Source organism: Macadamia integrifolia, unplaced genomic scaffold (genome assembly GCF_013358625.1).
Source record: "Macadamia integrifolia cultivar HAES 741 unplaced genomic scaffold, SCU_Mint_v3 scaffold3171, whole genome shotgun sequence".
NCBI classification, from domain to species: Eukaryota; Viridiplantae; Streptophyta; class Magnoliopsida; order Proteales; family Proteaceae; genus Macadamia; species Macadamia integrifolia.
In genome coordinates, this window is record NW_024869265.1 from 1 (window position 1) to 22,257 (window position 22,257).

A 22,257-nucleotide genomic window follows, 5' to 3' on the forward strand; every position below is an offset into this window, starting at 1 on the left:
TGGTCACGGAAGCAAGATCATAATAACAACTAGAGATGACCATATTTTGGATCTGCATAAAAATAAGATTGAAAAAGATATTCCAATATACATGCCTGAAGAACTGGATTTCAAGAATTCTCTTCAGCTGTTAAGTTTGCATGCCTTTAGAAGGAGCGAACCTCCTGAAGATTATAAGAAGCTTTCACATGAAGTCGTACGCCATGTTGGAGGGTTATCACTGGCTCTGGAATGGTTGGGTTCTTTTCTAGTTGGAAAAAACGAAGAAGAATGGGAAGATACATTAGAAAGATTGAAAAATATTCACGATGACAAGAAGTCTGGAAAGTCAATCAAAAGCTATGATGACAAGGTCTTTCGAAAGTTGATGATAAGTTATGAAAAACTAGGTGATTCTGAGAAAACCATATTTCTTGATGTTGCATGCCATTTCATTGGACGGGAAGTAGAAGAAGCAATTTCCATATGGAAAGCCTGCAAGTTGAGTCCAAGATTAGCAATAAAAGAACTCATTCAAAAGCACCTATTAAAGTTTGTTAAGTCTTGTGATCAAAAGGAATTGAGAATGCACGATTTACTTCAAGATATGGGAAGGAGAATCGTTATGGAATACAGGTCTGGGGACCCCTCCAAACGTTGTAGGTTGTGGTATGATGATGAGATCTTTAAGGTATTAAAAAGAGACAAGGTTAGATCTAGATACTTGCATCTTTTTCTTTTTCATCTTTTATTGTAACTAATTATATAATCTTAATAATTGTTCTCCCTCAATATTATGGGAATACTTGAGCTGCCAACATAGGTAATGGTTCAAGTCTAAGAAACCTCATAATGCAAAAATACAAATGACATAATGCAAAATAGAAAGACAAGGACCATTTCTAATCAACCCTGGACCCTACGAGAGTAGGACTACCTCGGGGGTCTAGCATTTTTAAACTTATAATCCTAGTTTGTGGAGATACATTACACCCAAATACAAGAGAATGAACAAGTACAATAAATGTTTAGTGCATTGAATAAGATTATGCATCTTTGCTTTTTGTTTTGGGTGTGTATCAAATTTTCTTTACTTGAAATGCTATTTTTCTATTGTAGGAAGCTCATATGGTTGAAGGTATCCTACTTTATCCTACTTGATCAAAATTTTAAATTTGAAGCCAAAGATGTTTTAAGCTGTAAAGATTTTGAGAAGATGCATTATTTGCGATTTCTCCAATTTAATTAACGGAATTGACAAACTCAAAGGGAACTTTCCGCATCTTCCTTCTCGATTAAGATGGTTCCGTTGGAAGCAATGCTCTTTGAAAATTCTACCAGATAATTTTTATCATGAGGAACTGGTTCATCTTGAGCTATCAAAAAGTAGTATCAAACTAGCTTGGAATGAGACACCTCAAAATAAAAATAAGGTATATTACAAATTGCCTTTCTTTTTCTTTTAATTGTTTTATTATCAAATTTTAATTGAGTAATACTTTACACCATTTCTTTCTTTGACAGCGGTTCCAAAAGTTGAAGGTTCTTAGTCTCAATTACTGTTGGCATCTCTCTAAATCTCCCGACTTCTCATGGTTTCCGCGCTTACAAAGATTGGATCTCAGGGGTTGCAGTCTACTTTTGAAACTACCAGGTCTATCAAACTTGGAAAGCTTGGAGGAATTATCACTTAATGCATGCGTACGTCTTGAATGCCTCCCAAAGCTTCCCTGGAATTTAACCTAACTTATTTGTAGTCTTTGCAAATCATTGGTAAAATTACCAGATTTATCAAAGCTGAAAAGATTGAGGCAATTAGACATCAGTGAATGTGAAAATCTGGAGGAAATTCATGGCCTCAATGGAACAAAATCCTTGGAAGAATTGAATGCTTCAAGTTGCGAAAAATTAAAGGAGTTATCAGATTTATCAAATCTAAAAAGATTGAGGGAATTAAACATTAGAGGTTGTGTATATCTAAAGGAAATTCATGGCCTCGAAGGAATAGAATCCTCGGAAGAGTTGAATGCTTCGAATTGCAAATCCTTAAAGGAGTTATCAGATTTGTCAAAACTGGAAAGATTGAAGGAATTAAACATTAGTGGTTGTGAATATATATAAGGAAAATTCATGGCCTCGAAGGAACAAAATCCTTGGAAGTGTTGAATGCTTCAAATTGTCGAACCTTACTGAAGTTATCAGATGTGTCAAAACTGAAAAGATTGAGGAAATTAAACATTAGCGGTTGTTTATATTAAAGGAAATTCATGGCCTCAAAGGAACAAAATCCTTGGAAGAGTTGAATGTTTCGAGTTGCGTAAGATTAAAGGAGTTAAGAGGTTTATCAGAACTGAAAAGATTGAGGAAATTATACATTTATAAATGTGGAGATCTAGAAAAAATTCATGGCCTCGAATGAACAGAATCCTTGGAAGAGTTAGTTGCTTGCACGGTATTGCAACAAATTAACAGAGTTACCAGATTTGTCAAAACTGAAAAGACTCAGGAAATTAACCATGAGAGATTGTAAAAATCTAGAGAAAATTCATGGCCTCGAAGAAACGGAATCCTTGGAAGATTTGGATGCACGGGGTTGCGAAAGATTAACAGAGACAACGAGGAAGATACATGGACAGGTTGTTTTATCTAATCCTTCTATCAATAACTTTAAGTCTGTGTTTGGTAGCCAAGTGATACGGCCAAATCGATTGCTCAGTGGGGAAATGATATGTGTCGCCCCTGAGACACGTGTCCTCCACCAGATAAGGATTCCAAGGACTCAATCACGCTCGATCACGTCGTTTGCATGAGGGGAATATTCTCCATAAGAAGGACGGTCGTATGGGAGAAGGACAGAGGAAAAGACAAGAAAGAAACCCTAGCCCCGAAGAAGCATATAAGGAGGCCGAGAGGAAGGAAGAAGGTAAGCTCTGATACCCTCACCATTACTCCCTTACTGAACTGTGCGGCCGACCCTGACTTGAGCGTCGGAGGACTAACCCCGGACAAAGCTCCGGGCCTCCGTCGTCTGTGTTTGTGCAGGTCCGACTAGCGGGGTTTTTTGGTAGCAACAGATTAGCGTCGTCCGTGGGAACGACGGTAATGGTGGGGAGAACCTACAACCGCAAGAGGACGAGAGCGGCGTCCAACATGGACATGGGGGAAGAACCTTCAGGGGGGCTTCCTCCCTCGTCGGAGATAGGACGAGAAAGGGTCGATGACGACCGGGAAGTATCCATCAAGTACCCGCGCTCAGGCGGATATTCAGTACGCGAAGGTAGTGATCCTCTGCCCCCTCCCGAAGCGCAAGAATACGTGACAAGGGAGCAATTCGAAGCCCTCCAGAACAAGTATGACCGGATGGTCGAGACGATGAAGGAGTTCTCCAAAGTTGTCTCTCAGAGGACCGGCGGAGCACCGCCAGGCCCCACATCCAGCCTGAGAGGGCTCGAGATGAGGACCGAAGCAGTACAAGATCTATAAGATCCGGTCATAACCTTCGAAACCGAGTAGTGAGGGAAAGTCCTGCACCCCGAGGTAGGACGCAGTGTGCCGCCAGAGATCCATATGGGGATCCGCGCCGAGGAGACAATGAGAGGCACGAGGACTCGGGGTTGAGGCGGATGATCCTAGAACTAAAATACGAGATCAAGAGGGTGGCAGAAAATTAGACGGGAACCCGCGATCCAAACCTCACTAATGACACGGCTCTAGCTGATGAGGTAATGAGGGATTCGCCCCCGATCGGCTTTCGCCTACCCAAGTATGACGGGTCTGGGGACCCCGTCGATCATCTGGAAGGCTTCAAAGTCGCCATGCAGTTCCATCGAGTCTCGAAAAATATTATGTGTCGCGCCCTACCATTAACATTTAGAGGAGCGGCAAGGCTATGGTACAACCGTCTGCCGACGAAGTCGATCCACAGCTTCAGCGATCTAGGCTACTTCTTCGTGAAGGGATTCTCCAGTAGCCAACCCCTTCAGAAGACCACGTTGAACTTGACCAACATCAAGCAACATGAAGGAGAATCACTGCGAAACTACATGAAGCGCTTCCAACAAGAGAAGGTCACGATCAGAGGTCTGGACCCGAAAGAGGAGTTCACAGCCCTGCTGGGAGGCGTCAAGGATAAGGATCTGAAAAGGTCTTTGGCGAAGCATACACCGAGGAACCTGGCCGAGTTGAGAGCTCGGTACGATAAGTACATCCAGATGGAAGAAACCCTTCAAGCCGATGGAGCAGAACCAAGCCTCGTACAAGAGTAGCAAGCACACTCGCATTTTGCAATTTTTGCTCTTACGCACTTTTAAGTTGTAATTCCTCATCCTAAACTCTGGAGGATCTTATTCATGGAAAATATGAAAGTTGGTTTACTGCAATTGAGAAGAACTCTCCTGTTTGGTGACCTTAACTCTGCTAGATGAATACAGACGAAGGTCCCCCTCTCGGTTGGGAGTTTGGCCAAAGCCGAACGGACCTGACCGAAGGTCCTTCTCTCAGTTGGGAGTTCGGCCAAAGCCGAACGGACCTGACCGAAGGTCCCCCTCTCGGTTGGGAGTTTGGCCAAAGCCGAACGGATCTGACCGAAGGTCCTCCTCTCGATTGGGAGTTCGGCCAAAGCCGAACAGACTGGACCGAAGGTCTTCACCTCGGTTGGGAGTTCAGCCAAAGCCGAACGGACCTGACCGAAGGTCCTTTCCTCAGTTGGGAGTTCGGCCAAAGCCGAACGGACCTAACGGAAGGTCCTTGCCTTTGTCGGGGGCTCAAGCTAAGGCCGAGCCGAGCTGACCAAAGGTGCTTAACTCGGTCGGGGTCTCGGACAAGGCCGAGCCAAACTGACCGAAGGTCCTTGCCTCGATCGGTGCTCAGGCTAAGGCCGAGCTGATCGAAGGTCATTACCTCAGACGGGGTCTCGGACAAGGTCGAGCCGAACTGATCGAAGGTCCTTACCTCGGACGGTGCTCAACAATGCCGAGCCGAACTGACTGAAGGTCTTCACCTCGGTTGGGAGTTCGGCCGAAGCCGAATGGACCTGACCGAAGGTCCCCCTCTCGGTTGGGATTTTGGCCAAAGATGAACGGACCTGACCGAAGGTCCTTCTCTCGGTTGGGAGTTCGGCCAAAGCCGAATGGACCTGACCGAAGGTCCTAACCTTGGTCGGGGTCTCGGACAAGGCCTAGCCGAACTGACCAAAGGTCCTTGCCTCGATCGGGGGCTCAAGCTAGGGTCGAGCCGATCTGACCGAAGGTCCTTACCTCGATCGAGGTCTCGGACAAGGCCGAGCTGAAACTGACCGAAGGTCCTTACCTCCGTCGGTGCTCAGGCTAAGGCCGAGCTGACCGAAGGTCCTTACCTCGGACGGGGTCTCGGACAAGGCTGATTCGAACTGACCGAAGGTCCTTGCCTCGGTCGGTGCTCAGGCTAAGGCCGAGCTGACCGAAGGACCTTACCTCGGACGGGGTCTCGGACAAGGCTGAGCCGAACTATCCGAAGGTCCTTGCCTCGGTCGGGGGCTCAGGCTAAGGCCGAGCCGAGCTGACTGAAGGGGCTTACCTCGGTCGGGGTCTCGGACAAGGCCGAGCCGAACTGTCCGAAGGTCCTTGCCTCGGTCTGGGGCTTAGGCTAAGGCTGAGCCGAACTGAGCGAAGGTCTTCACATCGGCACTGAAGCCCTCGGTTGCAAGCAGAACTAAAGCCGAAGGAATAAGGCCGAATGCAGGAAAAAGAGGGAAAATTTACAATTACGAAAAATTTGGGTACTCCCGCAGGAAGAGACTCCTAGCGGGAGTAAGGGGGCTTCTGATACGGCCAAATCGATCGCTTAGTGGGGAAATGACATGTGTCGCCCCTGAGACACGTGTCCTCCACCAGATAAGGATTCCAAGGACTCAATCATGTTCGATCATGTCGTTTGCATGAGGGGAATATTCCCCACAAGAAGGACGATCGTATGGGAGAAGGACAGAGGAAAAGACAAGAAAGAAACCCTAGCCCCGAAGAAGCATATAAGGAGGCCGAGAGGAAGGAAGAAGGTAAGCTCTGATCCCTCACCATTACTCCCTTACTGAACTGTGCGGCCGACCCTGACTTGAGCGTCAGAGGACTAACCCCGGACAAAGCTCCGGGCCTCCGTCGTCTGTGTTTGTGCAGGTCCGACTAGCGGGGTTTTTTGGCAGCAACACCAAGAGAAGAAAAGAAAAAAGTTCAAAAATTGTAAAAATTGTGCTATTTTCTTCATTTAAGAAATTTTCATTATTCGTGGCATGTTTTGAACCAAAAGAAGATTCTTTTTTGAATTTCAAAATTCACCTTAGGAATGGTGAAGTTTTTTTTTGCTTAAAAAAAAAATCTTACCATAAACACAAGAAGATACAAAAAATTTCTTTTCTTTTCTTCTAATGATAGCCGAAAAGACATACTTTTTTTTATTTTCTTATCATTTCATTTCTTTTCTATTCTTTTCTTTTCTTCTCTTTTCTAGATTCTTTTTTCATTTCATTTCTTTTCTTTTCTTTTCTTCTCTTGGCTACCAAACACAGCCTAAATGGAACTTTCTATATTGCAGCAACGCTATTTACAAATGATTGACTTGACTTTTCCTTCACTCTTTATATGCAGGGAACATTTCTAGATACTACTCAAAATGATACTTTTGGCAAAGGTCATAGAGTATCTTAGTTGCTGCTGCTGATGAAAATGATGAAGAGATCTATAATGGATCACCAATTTTGTGTGTTGTAATTCCAGTATCTTAAGAAGATCACTATGTCATCACTCTTTCTATTTATGCTTCTATTCGTTGGAGAGGAAAGAGGACTAAGTGTTACCATTCAATTACAATTGAGAACCGTGAACCCAAGTGGAACTCCCATTGGATCTATATCCACCATTTCAAAGGGTTTGATTGGTTTGGGTTTCCATTGGAAAGCAAAGATGCTATTGAGGACTTAATTCTACATATTGGTCATGGATACTTGGAGTATAGACCCAGTGTTTGTGAATGGCCCAGTAGTAGAGTGTCATCTTGGAAGCTCTTATTTGAAAGCAAGGAAGCAGACCAGCAGCAAATGCCTAACAAGAAAAACAGTGCCATGTTGGTAGCAGATTTCTTCAGGTGGTCAGGTGTTGATGACAATGTTGAAAAGGAAGAAGAGAAAGATCAGGAAGAGGAAGATGAGGAGGACTATATTGTCTCTCTGAGTACAGTGGTTGAGGAGGAGGGCAATTATTAGTCTTGACAAAGGATGCTTATTCTGCTGGAACTTACTCTTAACTCAATTGTTAAATGTATCACTAGTCCACTACCAACACACACAATTTAATTTCAAGCAGTTTCACTTTCATTGTAGAATTAAATTTTATTTTCCTCATACGTTAATAAACTAATCTATTAATTTAACCTTTCTAACTATAATCGCAAGGGGGTAAAGGAGTTGGCAAGGGGGTCTTCACCTTAGAAATTAAGCATGTGGTTCTGAGTTCGACTCATCTTACTTTCTTGTGGCCATTCACATGGGGGTGTTTGATGTTCTTCACTGCTTTCAGTGAAAATTGAATAATTCTCATTCAACTTCGGTATGACCCAGTCCATACGGCTGTGAGGTCATTATGGGTCAATGGGATTAGATAGCTTCAGCCTAGATACCCGTCGTTAGGGGAAAAAAAAAACCATCTGCATCTAAAAATAAAAAATTAATGAAAAATAATAATGATAATGATCATCTTGTATTATTTCTTTACACCTCTCAAGTTGTTCAATCAGTAACAAATGCCATTTCAGGTGATTGTGGAAGCTTGTTGCTGTTGCATACTTCATTGCATTGGCCAGCTGCTATCGATCTGTTCGTGATGCATCTTTTGTGGTATTAAATTGAACAATATGGACTTCAATTGAATACTGATCATTTGCTAGCTATTATTTACTTCTTCCCAAATGTCTACCAAACGTGCAGGGTATTTTATCTTAGTTAATAATTAATGGACATTGGATTATAAGACTTGATAATATGTATTTATATGTATAGTTTATGTTAATTAGTACTATAGTATGTATTGTTGTTATAACTCAAGGGGGTAGCATAGTTGGTGAGCAATGAACTTGGTACGAATCGTAAATTTAGATGCCCTAAGTTCAACTCCCACTAAGCATACCTTGGACCATTCACACTGTCACACAGGGTTGTTTAGTGCTCTTCACTACCTTTTTCCTACTGTTATTGCTTATCTTCGTCCTTCAGCCAGATTAATGAGAAACTGGCCTGGAGTTCCCTTCAGGAAGAAGGCTCCGATGCCTAAGTTAGTTGGTGTTCAGATAATTCTTCAAGTGGAACAGATTCTGAGTCTTTGGAATTGCTTACCTTACTTGGTTGATTCGTGCCTCTTTTATAGTGATTTCGAGCTCCTTCCTCATTGGCTCCCCACTCCACTTGTAGTTGAACTAGCCTTATTGCAAGGGTTAACTCGACCATTGTTTACCTCTGGTCAAATAGGTTAAAGATGTCGCTCAAGATAGCGTAGAGCCTTCTCTCAGTCATGGTCATGATCGTATGGTCGAGGGAAAGGTGGTCGGGTGGTCAGCTCTTACAGGGTCGATCTTCAAGTTTGTTTGTTCTTGGGAGGAAAGGACCCGTTATAGTGTTAATTGATCACCAACCATCCTTAGGTCATAGTGTACGTATTATGGTATATCACCTATATATATATATATATTCAGTCATTTTAATTAAGAGTTGAGCAATGTCAAATAAGCGGGTTATGGCTTTACTTTCTCAATAGCATTTTATAACAATCTAACATGACCTAATCATTTTTTTTTTTTTTTAGACCTTTTTCATTTATGAACCTATTTGTTTATTACCACCTATCCTTCTTTCCTTGTATTTGGTTTTCCCGTTTGTATGATATTCCATCATTCTCCTCACCTCAACATTAGCATTGCCCCCATTTTTTCCACCCCTTTAATCCAACTCTTGGACCTATATTTGCCCCAACCCTAGAACCCATCAAACCAAGCCCATTATCTACCTTCCTCACATATTCACCCCAACCCTTTAACCGTTGGAATTGGTGTGTAGTCCACGGTTCTAACGGAATGGATTACAAGATTTTAATGCAAGGACTAAGATGTAATAAGCGTCTCTTGAAGGTACTCCATGGTGTGTAGGTGTGACTCTTGGTTCAAATGGATTGATTTAAAATATTCAATCCGAGTCCTATTCCAAAAGGATTTAAACGTGACAATATCCAAAATTGGACCAACCTTGAACCAAAGGAAGACACACCACAGCCCTGCTCGGCCCGACCCACAAGTGTTCGTGATAAAGAACCTTGAACCCACCCCGACGCATAGAGGAGGGATACTTCTCTTCAAAAGCTCTTGTCCCTTATAATTCCCTTAACTATGTATATAACCCCACTTTGGTATCATTTTTCTTTTTTCTTTTTACTTATTTAACAAAAAGCATTAACGAAAACCATTTTTTATCAAAACATAAAAATGGTTTGATAACTACTTGACAAAAATGATTTTTTGTGAGAAACAGTTTGGTACCTCTATGTGCAAAATGATTTTTTGAAGAAATGGGTGAAGAGATTCCTTTCACCCATCTTTTTTTATAACTGTCTTTCTCCACTTTGGACTGAAGAAAAAGAGTGTAAGGGGCTTGGATTTCTAATTACAAATCAAATGACTACTTTACCCCTCCATATTGGGACTTCAAGCACATGCTTATTAAAGTTCAACGCAAAAATAACTGAAAATTAATTTTGGCCAAAACACATAAATGACTCTTGATCTCTTTTTGATTTTTATGTTTTATCAATTTTTTTAAAATAGAAACAAGCTCCATAAACGATACCAAATGCAACCAAAACTATTTTTGTGAAGAAAAATACCAAAGAGAGGCAACATTCCACACAAAAAAGTGTAATGCCCAAAGCAAATCTTATGAAATCAAAAGTTTAAGTTTTGTGGAGGGAAAACCAAATTTTCAAAAGCAAGATAGAATATATGTCGAAACTCATTTTAAATTATTTAATACAACAATTTCCTCAGAAGAAAGCCCATGAAGCTGGAAACCCACAATGGAACCAGGCTACAGCAAACAAAGCCCATGAACCTGGAAACCCACAACGAAACCAGCCAATTGGACAGGAACCCTAGTTGATAGAATGCCTATCAAACTCCATAAGCCAACTCATTAATTCATTATTTTGCGTTGAAGGCACTGAGGGATTGTGAGCCATACTCCCTTCACATACAGTATAATTGATGAGTGCGTCTACATGCTATTTGACTTTCATGTGTTCTGGTGATATCTTGCCATTTTTATTGTTTATTCAAATAACCAGCCTGATCCAGACTTGGATCCATTCTCAAACTGACATCGCTCCAATCCATAGTTCGAAATTTCACCAAAATTTTGTTAATTTTGATATGTCCAAGACAAGGAAACCTAAAATTAGCATTATTTCATTGAAATTTCACTCATTTTGGTTTAAAAAATGCGTTATTTTCTCTGCTTCATTTTGTCCCCCTCCCCTAAATGGCGAAGCAAAACTCACAGAAATAAAAATACTTTGTTTCAACGAATTTCGCTCATTTTGGTCTGACAATTTCAGTATTTCGCTCATTTCGGTTTGACCATGGACCGAAATGAGATTTTGAACCATGCTGCAACCACTTGCAAGATCTGCTTTAAACTTCCGCTGATGCCTAAGAAAATTGCAAATAGAGGTTATTCCTAGATTCTATTTCCATTATTTCTTTCTTATGTTCTTGTATAAATTTCTGCAATTGCCACCTTCCTTGATTACTTTGGTATGTTTCTTCAATATTGGGATGTAAGAGTGGATTGATTTGAATCATATAATAAGGATATATATAGCCTCCGAGTTCAAATAACTAAAAGCTACTAATGGCCATTAAAATTAAACCCAAGTACCATTCTGCACAAGACACAGCAGAAAACTCTTTGATCTGGCCAAGCTCATCGGCAAGGATAAAAACAAGTTGAATGCTTGTAAGAACAACTTGAATGCCTGGAATTAGTACCTAACTATAGAGTGAAAGTGGGGGAAAATAAAAGGATCTATCCTGTTAAGTTTATCTAATTCTTGACCCGCTTTGAAGAATGACCTACTCCGACATATTTTGCTAGCGACCCGAATGATCGGCCCAAGCCCTCTGCTTCCATCATAGATCTTGTATGGGGGTGCAAAGACATAGCCCCACGGTACGGTTCGACCTGATCCACCATGACTTGATGAATCGACCCACAACTTGGAGGAGTATATAATGTACTATCATCTTGTTGAGCAAGTAATGTAATTTATGATTTTTTGAGCTAGGGTTTCGGAGCGAGTTTTCTCGCCGCTGTTTAGGTGTAATCTCTCTTCTACGTAGTGAAATATCTTCTTTTTCATCCCAGAATATAACACACGACATCGGTGTGTGAATTTCGTTAAATCTTTATGTGTTGTGCAGATCTGTGTTTGTTTATTTTCATATTTATTAGTGTTTGCTATAACACATCCTTTTATTATAGTCAAGGATGATTAAGAATCAGATTTCTCCAACTTTACCTTTCACTAAGCCTTGTCCTAAATCAACCCCAAGGGGTTGGTCCATTGGTGAATTCTCATGGTAAAGCGCCTCACGAAACATCTTATCTGTATTCAAATCAACTTAACAGTGATTGTAAAGTCAGCTAGACCCGAGGGAATAGATAGGTTGAAGGCCTGAAAACACTCATTAGCAAAAAAACAAAAAACCTTATCCTAAATCATTTCAGTAGATTAACATTTTTTTTTAAATGGAGTGCAGAGGTCAACAACTCCAACATATTCCAAGATTTGAAGAGCAATATTGGGACTTCAATTACAAACTTCATCTGTTCATCATAATATTTAGATTATCAAAAAGAATCTGAGGGTTATACTGACTCTACCAGTAAAGAAAAAAACTAAAAAGATTTAGGTGGAAGAATAAAAGGGACAGGATTATAGGGATAATATACAATAATTGAAGTGACACTGCATATAAATTGGCAGATATGTTCTATAGGACCTAACCCCTAACAGATGTGTCTTTGTTTCAACTATGTCCTCTATATGCGGGATTTTTTGTCTTTCTGGTGAGATTATTTCAACAAATAAATGCATTAATAAGCAAATCCTTATTTCTCATATGAGAGTGCTGCAACCATCCCAATAATACACTTATTTGGTTACAACTGAAGATGTTTAATTATAGAATTTGTAATTCATCTACTATTGCTACCTTGATAGGAATTCATTCTATAATTGCTGTGTTCCTTTGTTTGTAGAAAAGATCAAACAATCAACAAACCATATCAAATTATGTTGATTCAAACATCCTGCCTACCCAACACCTCCAACAAAAAAAAAAAAAAAATGCAAGTTTTCAGCTTCTATTTTAGAAGATATTTTCTTTCAAGGGAGTTCAATAATGAAGCTGACTCCCTGGTTAGGGGGGTATTATCGATGACTGTGTAAGCCAATTTTGAGCCACGGATATAGGAGATATGCACTTCTAATATGAGTGCAATACATTATTGATGATTAAAATCGTCTTCCACCAGAAAAAAAAAATTTTTTTGAACAAAAAATTAAATAAATATAAATTCTACGTTTGGTTTCGAACAATTTTCTTTTACTTATTCAACCAAAATAATTAGTACTTCTGAACCCTCAATTAATTGGTCATAATTTTAAGTGAAAAAATCTATGAAAGTTAAATATAAGTGATTTCACTAACCAAAAACAAAAATTATAAAACAAAAAAATAATAGAAAATATTTAGTTAAAAAAAGGCACCAATTCAGTAAGCTTTGCCAAATTTTCTGCAACGATTTACCAAAGCTACATTTAATTTTCCAGATCCAACTAAAGAGTTCCACATCTAGTACAGTTGGACAACAATTATTTTCCTAAATGGATCTTGCTTGTGTGTTACCCTAAATTTTGGTTATGTTGGAAGCGCACAAAAATCCTAAATCAAAGGAATTTTTTAAAGTACACGTGCAACAGGTTCTGCGATTAGGAACTATTTCAGCTACCATCTAGATGGACTGTGAGGAAATTGTGAAACTTCTTCAATAGGATCAGGAGAGTTGGTCTTGTGAGTAATTTGATTTTCTGTTGGAATTAAGGAATATTTCAAATTTTTTGTAAATTTTAATGTGGAGAAGAAAAGTAATAGTTGGGCATCCATAGCGCACCAATTAGCTAGGAAGACTAGAACTGAATCTATTTCAAACTTTATCAGAAGTTTTCTTTTTTCGAGGAATCCAAAGTTCAAGTGAAGGAATAGTCAAAAGGTAATATTGCAACAACCATGAAAGGATTCCATCCAGTCTCAACTGGATACACCATTTTCCGGCCGACTCGCCGGATTTTAAAATTCTTAAAAAAACTAATTAAGGATTATTCTAAACCCAACTGTAATAACTAAAAAAAATATTTGGTATCACTTAAAAGCAACAACTGACATTGAAGAACACTATGTGTTTATATGCTGTAATTCACACATAATGAGGCAAACATGCACGAGATTCTAAATAGTCAAGAGTCCTCAACCTAGAATTTCTGATTATGTAAAACCTGATAATGTTATTAAAGAGACAACTATGGTACTTGCTCTAATCAGTTCGTGCAACTCACTTTAGTTCCCTAATATTAAAGATTAATCTATTAATTAATGGAAACTTCTGAGTCTCTGACCACTTAAGCTTTGATTTGGGTAACCAAATTTAATAAATAATTAATTAAATTTGTCATTAAAGTAAGCAATGTAGGACTAAGTAGTAACAGGCAGGGCATGCAACCTTCTCAAGAAGGAAGAAGAAGAATGCATGCATGCCACTCAAACTCACCAAACTTAAAACAACATTAATTAATTACTGTTACAAAGATTAATTAAGTGTTTCATAACTTGTTAATGAGACTACATTGCCAACTATATCACAGGCAACACCATGCCTAACACGGCGTCATCACGTGCAAACCTGACCTCCTTGCACTCTACAACTTGAATTTTTATTTTTATTATTTTTTTATATTTTTTTATTTTTAATTATATATGCATATATAATTTCCTCCACCATGGGAAACTTAGAAATTTGAACACCTAACATGACTCTTGGTTGATACTTAGGCTCCGTTTGGTATCGTTTCTGTTCCAGAAACTCCGTTTCGTGTTAGAAACGGAAATTTCAGTTTCTGTGTCAAAACTCCGTTTTGAAACGATTTAAGGCTGTTTGGTGAATCTGTTTCTAGAACAGTTTCAGAACCAAGAAACGACATTTCTGCCGTTTGGTAATACTTGTTTCAGAAACGGTTTTTTTTTTCTTTTCTTTTAAGTCAATAATTACAAAAATAACATTAAAATACTATAAGCATATAAATTTTTTTTGGACAATAAAATATTACACACCAACGAAAAAAAACATGGTTTCCAAAAGATGAATAAAATACAGTATTAACAATGCCTTGTGCAAGTTAACTATTACATAATTCTCCAAATTTTCACTTTTTTTCCAAGTCTAAAGACTTGAATGCATGGAGGATGTCTTTCATCTTATTTGTTTGGTCCTCTAATCCTTTAAGTGTCCCTTCCAGATATCCTTTCATGTACTCGTTCGAAACGGAAAGTGGTCTGGATGATGTTGATGTTGAGCTTGAGCTTTCTAAACATAATGTATGTTGTATGGTAGAGATATGTGTTTCATCTTTCAACCATACAAACATACCACATCCACGGTTATCAACCTATATCAAATAATAGATGTGAGTTGAAATTTAACATCAAATTAAACAAAAATCATAAATTATCTATAGGTATAGGTCAATCGTAGAAATAAATTACCCCAGTTGAACTTGGGCAACATAGAAAATACTGTCCCTTGTTTGGACCTTTCGTCGCAGTTCGTACTTTGCATTGACCTTTACCACATCTACATAGATGTAGTTGGTCCACCCACATAAAAAAATTACATGAATCTTCACACTTGAAAAATTCTCTTCCAATATTTTTACCCGACTTGGTTGTATATTTACCACAACTCTTCCCACAAATTTCACAAGTTGCTATCATGAGTGGGGGCATAGAAGAAGTCATCTGTAACAGAAATTTATTTATCAAAAAAGTTAATATAGCATCCAAATATATGACATTCATAATAATATATCAATTTGTACCACATATATAAATGTACCATAAAACAAGTACTACGTCGGTTGAAACATCAATTTAGGTTTTTAGTTTTGACAAAATAGTTATCGGTTTTAGTTTTCAACTAGTTCTGGCATCCTTTGTTGTCTAGCCATTGCATTTGTAATTCTTAGCCTAGTGGCATTCATCTCTTTTGCCCGATTTCGTTGACTTGATTGTATTGTAGAATGATCAACGAAATCTTCATGTGGCGGATTCAAATCATCTTCTGCAACTTTTAAATCATCGCTCATCCCAACGAATTCTGCATCAGCAATATGCTCTTCTCGAATATAGTTGTGTAGCCCACAACATGCCAATACGATTGAAGCCTGAGTTTCCACTGGGAACTGATGCATTAGCCTTAAAATTTTAAATTTGTTCTTCAATACCCCAAATGTGCGTTCAATAACATTCCGAAGTGATGAATGTCTATAATTGAACAACTCTTTCGCTGTTCTTGGGGATCTTCTACGCCCTTTATAATCCGGTAGATGGTATCTCTCACCCCGAAATGGTGTCAAAAATCCAGATTGGCTAGCATACCCAGAGTCGACAACATAATACTTTCCTACAGACAAAAAATAATATATGTTGTCAGGTATACACTCAAATGAAAATCTAATATATTAGTATAAAGTTAATACCTGGAGGTGGATGAGGAAAACTCAAACGAGGATCACTCCTTGCCTGTTCAAGTACTCGACAATCGTTTGCACTACCTTCCCATCCCGCATACACATATGTGAATCGCATGTCAAATGAACATGCACACATCACATTTTGAGTTGTGATCCCCTTCCGATTCCTATATCGAATTTGATCCTCTCTTGGAACTACCGCATGGATGTGAGTACCGTCTATGGCGCCAATACAATGCTATGACATATATTGACAATTAAATGGCCAGTACATATAAGAATATAAACATTTATATATTTAATTACAGACATGTATCATATTAACATATTTACCTTGAAAAAAGGGTAGTATTTCGGGTTCTGTGCAATCTCTATCGGTATCATATTGACGTCTGGCGGTCTAATTTTCTCCTTAGCCAGGCGTTGCATTGCAATCAAGACAACATTGAATGATCGACTAATTGTTTCTCCTGAGTGGTTGAAATGATTTTGGGTGTCCCTATTACTTGAACCCTTCCCAACAATCCATAGGAACATTCCAAGCTGTTCATCCACTCGGATGTTGGTCGTATCTTTCAACCACCCCCTATGTCTAACATAGTCACATAGGTTAAGGAAGACATGACGTTCCATCCTAAACTCTTCATAGCATCTATTGGCATGCCCATTCAATATCTGACAGCACCTGGAAATACACTATCCCGACAGGGTTCTCGAATATATACAGCCTCACACAGTAATTCCATTCCCATGTGAGTGACCATATCTTCTTCATCACTAGAAGTTTCACATAATGCATTTGACATAACTGCAATAAATAAATAATTACTACACATTTGGAAACAAATGTCTGTAAAACATAACAAGCTGACACATTGTGTCAACCCAAAACCACATGTTCAGCATTACACATATCAATAATAGGAAAAAACACAAAAAAATAAAGCCAAGTCATGCAATGTATCTCCAAAAGTAAAATTACACACATCAAAAGTAGAGTCTCGAATCCAAAATTATCAAAAGTAGCATACAAACACAACATCAACTACTCCAACGCATCTAAAAGCCAAATCCTCTTCGCAGGCTTTGTACAGACAAACAACTCCCTCCAACTAGGATCAGTACACATACGACTGGTGGCCTTCAAATATATCTCCTTTGATATATCCGGTATGGAGGATATCACCGTCTCACATGCACTCACACTGAAATCTCGAGGACAAGATGCACCTACCCCACCACGAACAGGAGATGTAATAGAAGTACTAGATGCTTTCTCAATTTTCATGGATAAATACTTCCCATACAAGTCCTTCACGTGGCTATCTCCCTTATTGGCGCTCTTCTTTCTTCGTCCTGTAGGTGTCCTATCAAGACTTCGTTTTGTGGTGGTCTGAGTTGGAGTATGAGTATCCTCATGAAAGGGGTCAGTCATGCTTATATGCACCGGGGTACTGGGGGAGTGAGAGAGTTGATGATTATCAACTATATTAACAGCGTCGATGCCATCGAGATCTTGAGCACTATCAACCCCTAAGTTACCTCTAGCATATGCATCCCCAAATACCATGCTCAACTCTGGCCAATTGTTTAGTCCATACTTCTTGTACTTCAACCAACCTGGATTTGCCTGCCCAAGCAGTAATTGTATCACTTAGATGTAATACTCATTGTCAACTAATTTTTAAGTAATTGAACTAGCTACTGAAATATATTGTACCTGTATTGCCCTATCCCATACAGACTCATCATCAACTGTGACTGCTTTTGTCATTGAGTTCCACCCAAATCCAGTTGTGTCAAGCAGTCTCTTGAATTGTTGATACTCGATTTTCAACTTGTTCATCCTATTGCGTAATTGTTCTCTCCCAACTGGACGATTTATAGCCTGTTGAAATTGCTTTGTGATGTTCTCCCATCCAGTTTTGTTAAATGAATTACCGGATTTGTGACCATTTATTACAGCTTCTTTCATTGCTTCAATGAAAACAGTGGTCTCAAATTCTGACCACTTAATGGCAGGGATGCTACTTCCAGACATAATAGCTATACATTATAAGTTAGTGTAAAAGTTAGCATACTGTGATACTCATAAAGACCTTTGAGGCTACCAAGCAAAGAAAGCAAAATAGCTAAAAAAATCTTATCACAAAGAAAGCGAAAGAGCTAAAAAAATATTATCTGCCCAAACAGCCTTTGGAATCCTTACTCAAAGTTTATAAGATAAGCATGTGATTAGAAAGCCAATAGTTGTCAGGAAAGTGGTGGACAATACTCAATCCAATTTCCATGCTCCTTGAGCAAGCCTTTTGGATTATAAAGAGGCAATTTGATCAAACGAAGAGATCTAGTAGAGGTTCTTTGAGAAGGCAGGTGCTTTTTTTGGGAAGAAAGACAGATAATGATGTATCTTTTGCAACATTTTTTTAACCCATTTAAACTAGTTTAATTTGTGTGTGATCGAAGAGTTAAGCATTGAAAACCATAACCCTCTATCCTTTAGAATACTTCTGAAATCATGAGAACAATGCTTATTAATCAGCAATATTAATTTGCCAATGAAAACTCCTACTTGCTTATTTTGTAGGTATCCATGCCGCTACACCTAATTGAATAGAGTTCAATAATTTTATCCTATACCTTCTGAAAAAATTCAAGACTAAATTGAAATAAAAGCAAAAGTATCAAAAGACAGAAAATTCATAGTACAATTTAAATGCATTTTATTTATTTTTAATATTTCCTCCATATTCCATAATTAAGACCCAGTACTTGTGGTGCCTAATCACATAGAATGCATGTCTTGGGCTTATGAGGAGAAAACTTCTTCACATACTCCAATATGAAGTCCAATATCATCTAGGAAAACTTAAATTTAATTTGATGGTATTTGAGTCAAACTTTTATGACTGCAATGTTTGTGTACTTGTTGGCAATATAGGGGCATGACAGTAATAATGAAGGATTCCTCTTGCTGGAAGAAATCCTTTCGGGACATTTTCAGCATATATCCAAGCTTCAAAGGCATTATCAATATAAAAGAATCTAGCTCTAGTATACAAATCATTCCGTTTATAATGCTGAAAGCCATATGAAACACAACAAAATGAAGAATAGAGAAATAATACAGAAGGTCTATATGGACGATTATCCACAAGGCATGTTCAAGGAGGGCTAAATTACAGAAATGACCAAACACATTTTATTCTATATGAAAACAGAGCAGGGTATCATAGAGTTAGATCAACCTTCTTATAAAAGAAAAAATCTTGCTACAGGACAAAGTTTCAATTCTTAGTGGATCAGCAAGCGAAAAAGGTTCCCAGCATGTTCTCTGGACAAGCTCTTGGATAACATGAGTACAGCCAGAATTTTCATTTGACTTTGATAAACACGATTTGATGGAAGAGGGAGGGTGAAATTTTCACTTCCCTTCCCTTCCCTTTACTTTCCCTCTCTTTCTTAACTAATTAAGACTAACACTTAAAGCTTAAGGTTAGGTGCACCTGGACTTGAGACCTTTAAACTGGCATTCTTTAATTATCTCTGGTCTGCACAGTAGCCACCTTCTTCAGACTTGTATAATGAAAGGAAAAAAGAAAGAAACCTCCCTAATTAACCCCCTTGTGTGTGATCGAAGAGTTAAAGTGTAGTCCAACAATACAATGATGCAATTCAGTTTACAAGAACATCTATACTCCCATAGGGAGTAACAATACCCACACAAACACACAAGTCCATATTTATACAATGTCAAAGATGTTATCTATGAACTCAGTAGGAATAGAGCATCAATACAGAGCATTCAAAAAGCAATAATAAAAAAAATATATCACCAATACCAGTTGAGGGTGGAACACAGAGCATTCAAACATAATTGAAAAGCAATAATCAATCAAACAAAAAATAGATTCAGTTTTGATAATGTGTAATACTGTCCCTGCTGCAGAGGAGTTGAACAGAAAATTAAAATTTCAGACATCCTAGGGTTAAGAGAGGGTAGAAATATTCAACAGAGTTGTCTTGTTGAGAGGGGTTTCACCAAAAGAACCCACACGATTTTAGTACCTGTAAGATCTGAGAGACGAGAGAGATGGTGAGCAGAAATTTCACCAAAAGGGTTCCAGCCGACTCGCACTACCGATGTTGAGAGGATTTTAGCCAAAATCGTCGGGTCTAGGGGTTTCTTCACAGCGATGTGAAACGAAGGTAGTGTAGAGGAGATTTCACAAGGGGGCTTAGGGCTCCTGTTTCTCAGTCTCTCCTCTCCCTATGCGAGTTCCAAAAGATGTTCGAAACCAACAATTTGGGTAGCTTGATCTCTGTATCTGGAAGAAAAGAAGAAATGAAGAAGAAGAAGGAGAAAAAAAACCCTAATTTCTTCAAATACCTCTATGTGAGAAGAAGAAGACGTTGAATAGAAGAAAAGAAGAAATGAAGAAGAAGAAGGAGAAGAAGGAGAAGAGTCGAAGAAGTTACCTGAGGTGGAGAAATCGCAGTTCGAGCATGGATGTGAGACGTTGGTTCTCTCTCCTTTCCTCCCTGCTCTCCTCTCTGTATCGCGAACAATCGGGAACGATCGTTTCAAATAATATAATTTGAAACGAAACATGGGCGACAGAACACCTTTCCCTCGTTTCGACAAATCGACCCATTTTCGTTTTTTTTGACACTGACAGTTTCAAAAAAACTGAAACGCGACCCAATCGACCCAAACGGTTTTCAACGTTTTTTCGTTCTATTAACACGAAAAAACGCTAGAAACGTTTTTTTTAAACTATACCAAACGGCTCCTAACTGTGGCCAGTACAGCTGGGCTCGTTGTGCCAGTTTCTTTCTTATCTGTTAGATGGGAAGAACTAGTGCCTTTGGTTCAAAACGGGCCTAACAAAAAAACGATACTAGGTATAGAGCATCCTTCGCTCATTATTGATCTTTCATTACCGCATTACTATTTTCTCACAAAATATTAACCTGAGCATTGGAGAGTCCCTCTTAAAGTCTGCTCTGGGCCTCTCTTACTTCACACTTATTTATCCAAGATATCCACGTCATCACCAATAGTTTTTTGTCACAATACTCGTATAAAAAATCGAATACTCTTTTCATCTACATCTCATTGAGGATGTACGGCAACTTTATTGCTTGATCTATTTTTGGGAAATTTACATCCACCAGCCCTTGCCTTTGCCCCAATTACATCACCCCCCATCTCATTTCGTTTTTTACATTTAAACCCAAAAAACTAACACCGTTTCACTGGTTTGATGTTTTTCCTATTAACATAAACCCAATTTTTTAAAATCCCCAGAATAGCCTTCTTTATTTCTACAACCTACAGAAGAGCAAACACTTTGGGGCTTAGGGTTTCCAACTTGGTCTGCGATTCCTCACCGGAGAGAAGGTCCGGCGAACATCAAGTTGTTCCGGTGAAACAGGGGGCTGGATTTCTTCCGTATCTCTCTTCTCTCTTTTCCTCCACTTCCATTTCAAACTCGGAAGTTTTTCACATCTTTCCATCTTTCTTCTGTCTGTAATCATGGAAGATTACAGATCTAAGTCATATGGGAATGGGATGATGCAAATAGAGAACTACTACGGAGGAAGATCCATTACTAATGGTATGCATGGTTTTAGATCTTACAATACTTCTTATGTCTCTTCTTTTGTACCACAAACCTAGATGAGCAAAGAGGTGGAGGCCAAGAAAGCCAAGAGCAGTGTTGGGTCCTCAATCGGTTGGAGCTTTAATGATCCTGAGCTGCAGAGGAAGAAGAGGGTTGCTAGCTACAAGGTCTCTGTGGAAGGGAAAGTGAAGGGTTCCTTGAGGAAGAGCTTTAGGTGGCTCAAGGATAGATACACCCAAGTGATGTATGGATGGTGGTGATTGTTGGTATCTATCTGTGTCTCTGTTTCTTTTTTTGCGTTTTGGGTCGTGTAGCATCTGTATGCCTGAGAATCTGAACCTGAAATCATCAAAATCCTAGATTTATGGGTATCTGTTTTCGCTCGAGGCTCCCGGAAGGAAGAGCACCCTCTCTTTCGTTAGAGAAGGTAACGGTCAGTTAGGGTTGGGATTTGGGGATTTTTTTAAGGTTCAAAAGGTATTAAAAGGGTAAAACAGGGACGGGTAGTTAGGTCTTTTTAAATTTGAAACTAACACCAATGAAACGGTGTTAGTTTTTTTGGGTTTAAATGTAAAAAATGAAATGAGAAGGGGGGGGGGTGATGTAATTGGGGCAAAGGAGAGGGGTGGTGGATGTAAATTTCCCTTCTTTTTTTTAAGATTCAAAAGCAATTATCTTCCTTGAAAACCACTCAGAAGACTTTAGAATCCTTAGATCAATATTGAAGAATGCAAACCTTTGCTTAGTGAAGAATATCTTGAGGTGAGATTTTGTTAGAT

At 39.0% G+C, this 22,257-nt stretch overlaps 1 protein-coding gene and 1 pseudogene across 1 annotated transcript; both read left to right on the plus strand.

Moving 5' to 3' along the window:
* Positions 1 to 91: 91 nt before the first annotated feature.
* On the plus strand, positions 92 to 2,100 carry LOC122067855 (disease resistance protein Roq1-like). The gene is made up of 3 exons (XM_042631700.1): positions 92 to 670; positions 1,504 to 1,633; positions 1,766 to 2,100. Exons 1-3 carry the CDS (start codon positions 92 to 94, stop codon positions 2,098 to 2,100), a joined length of 1,044 nt encoding a protein of 347 aa, XP_042487634.1.
* A 19,290-nt stretch (positions 2,101 to 21,390) lies between these two features.
* On the plus strand, positions 21,391 to 21,769 carry LOC122067856 (annotated as a pseudogene).
* Positions 21,770 to 22,257: the final 488 nt, after the last annotated feature.

Bases quoted from the DNA above. Each gene is read 5' to 3' on its own strand.
- LOC122067855 (XM_042631700.1), top strand. From the start codon at position 92: ATGCCTGAAGAACTGGATTTCAAGAATTCTCTTCAGCTGTTAAGTTTG. The intron at 671-1,503 runs GTATTAAAAAGA...TTTCTTTGACAG, and splicing joins ATGATGATGAGATCTTTAAG to CGGTTCCAAAAGTTGAAGGT. The intron at 1,634-1,765 runs GTCTATCAAACT...TAAAATTACCAG, and splicing joins TCTACTTTTGAAACTACCAG to ATTTATCAAAGCTGAAAAGA.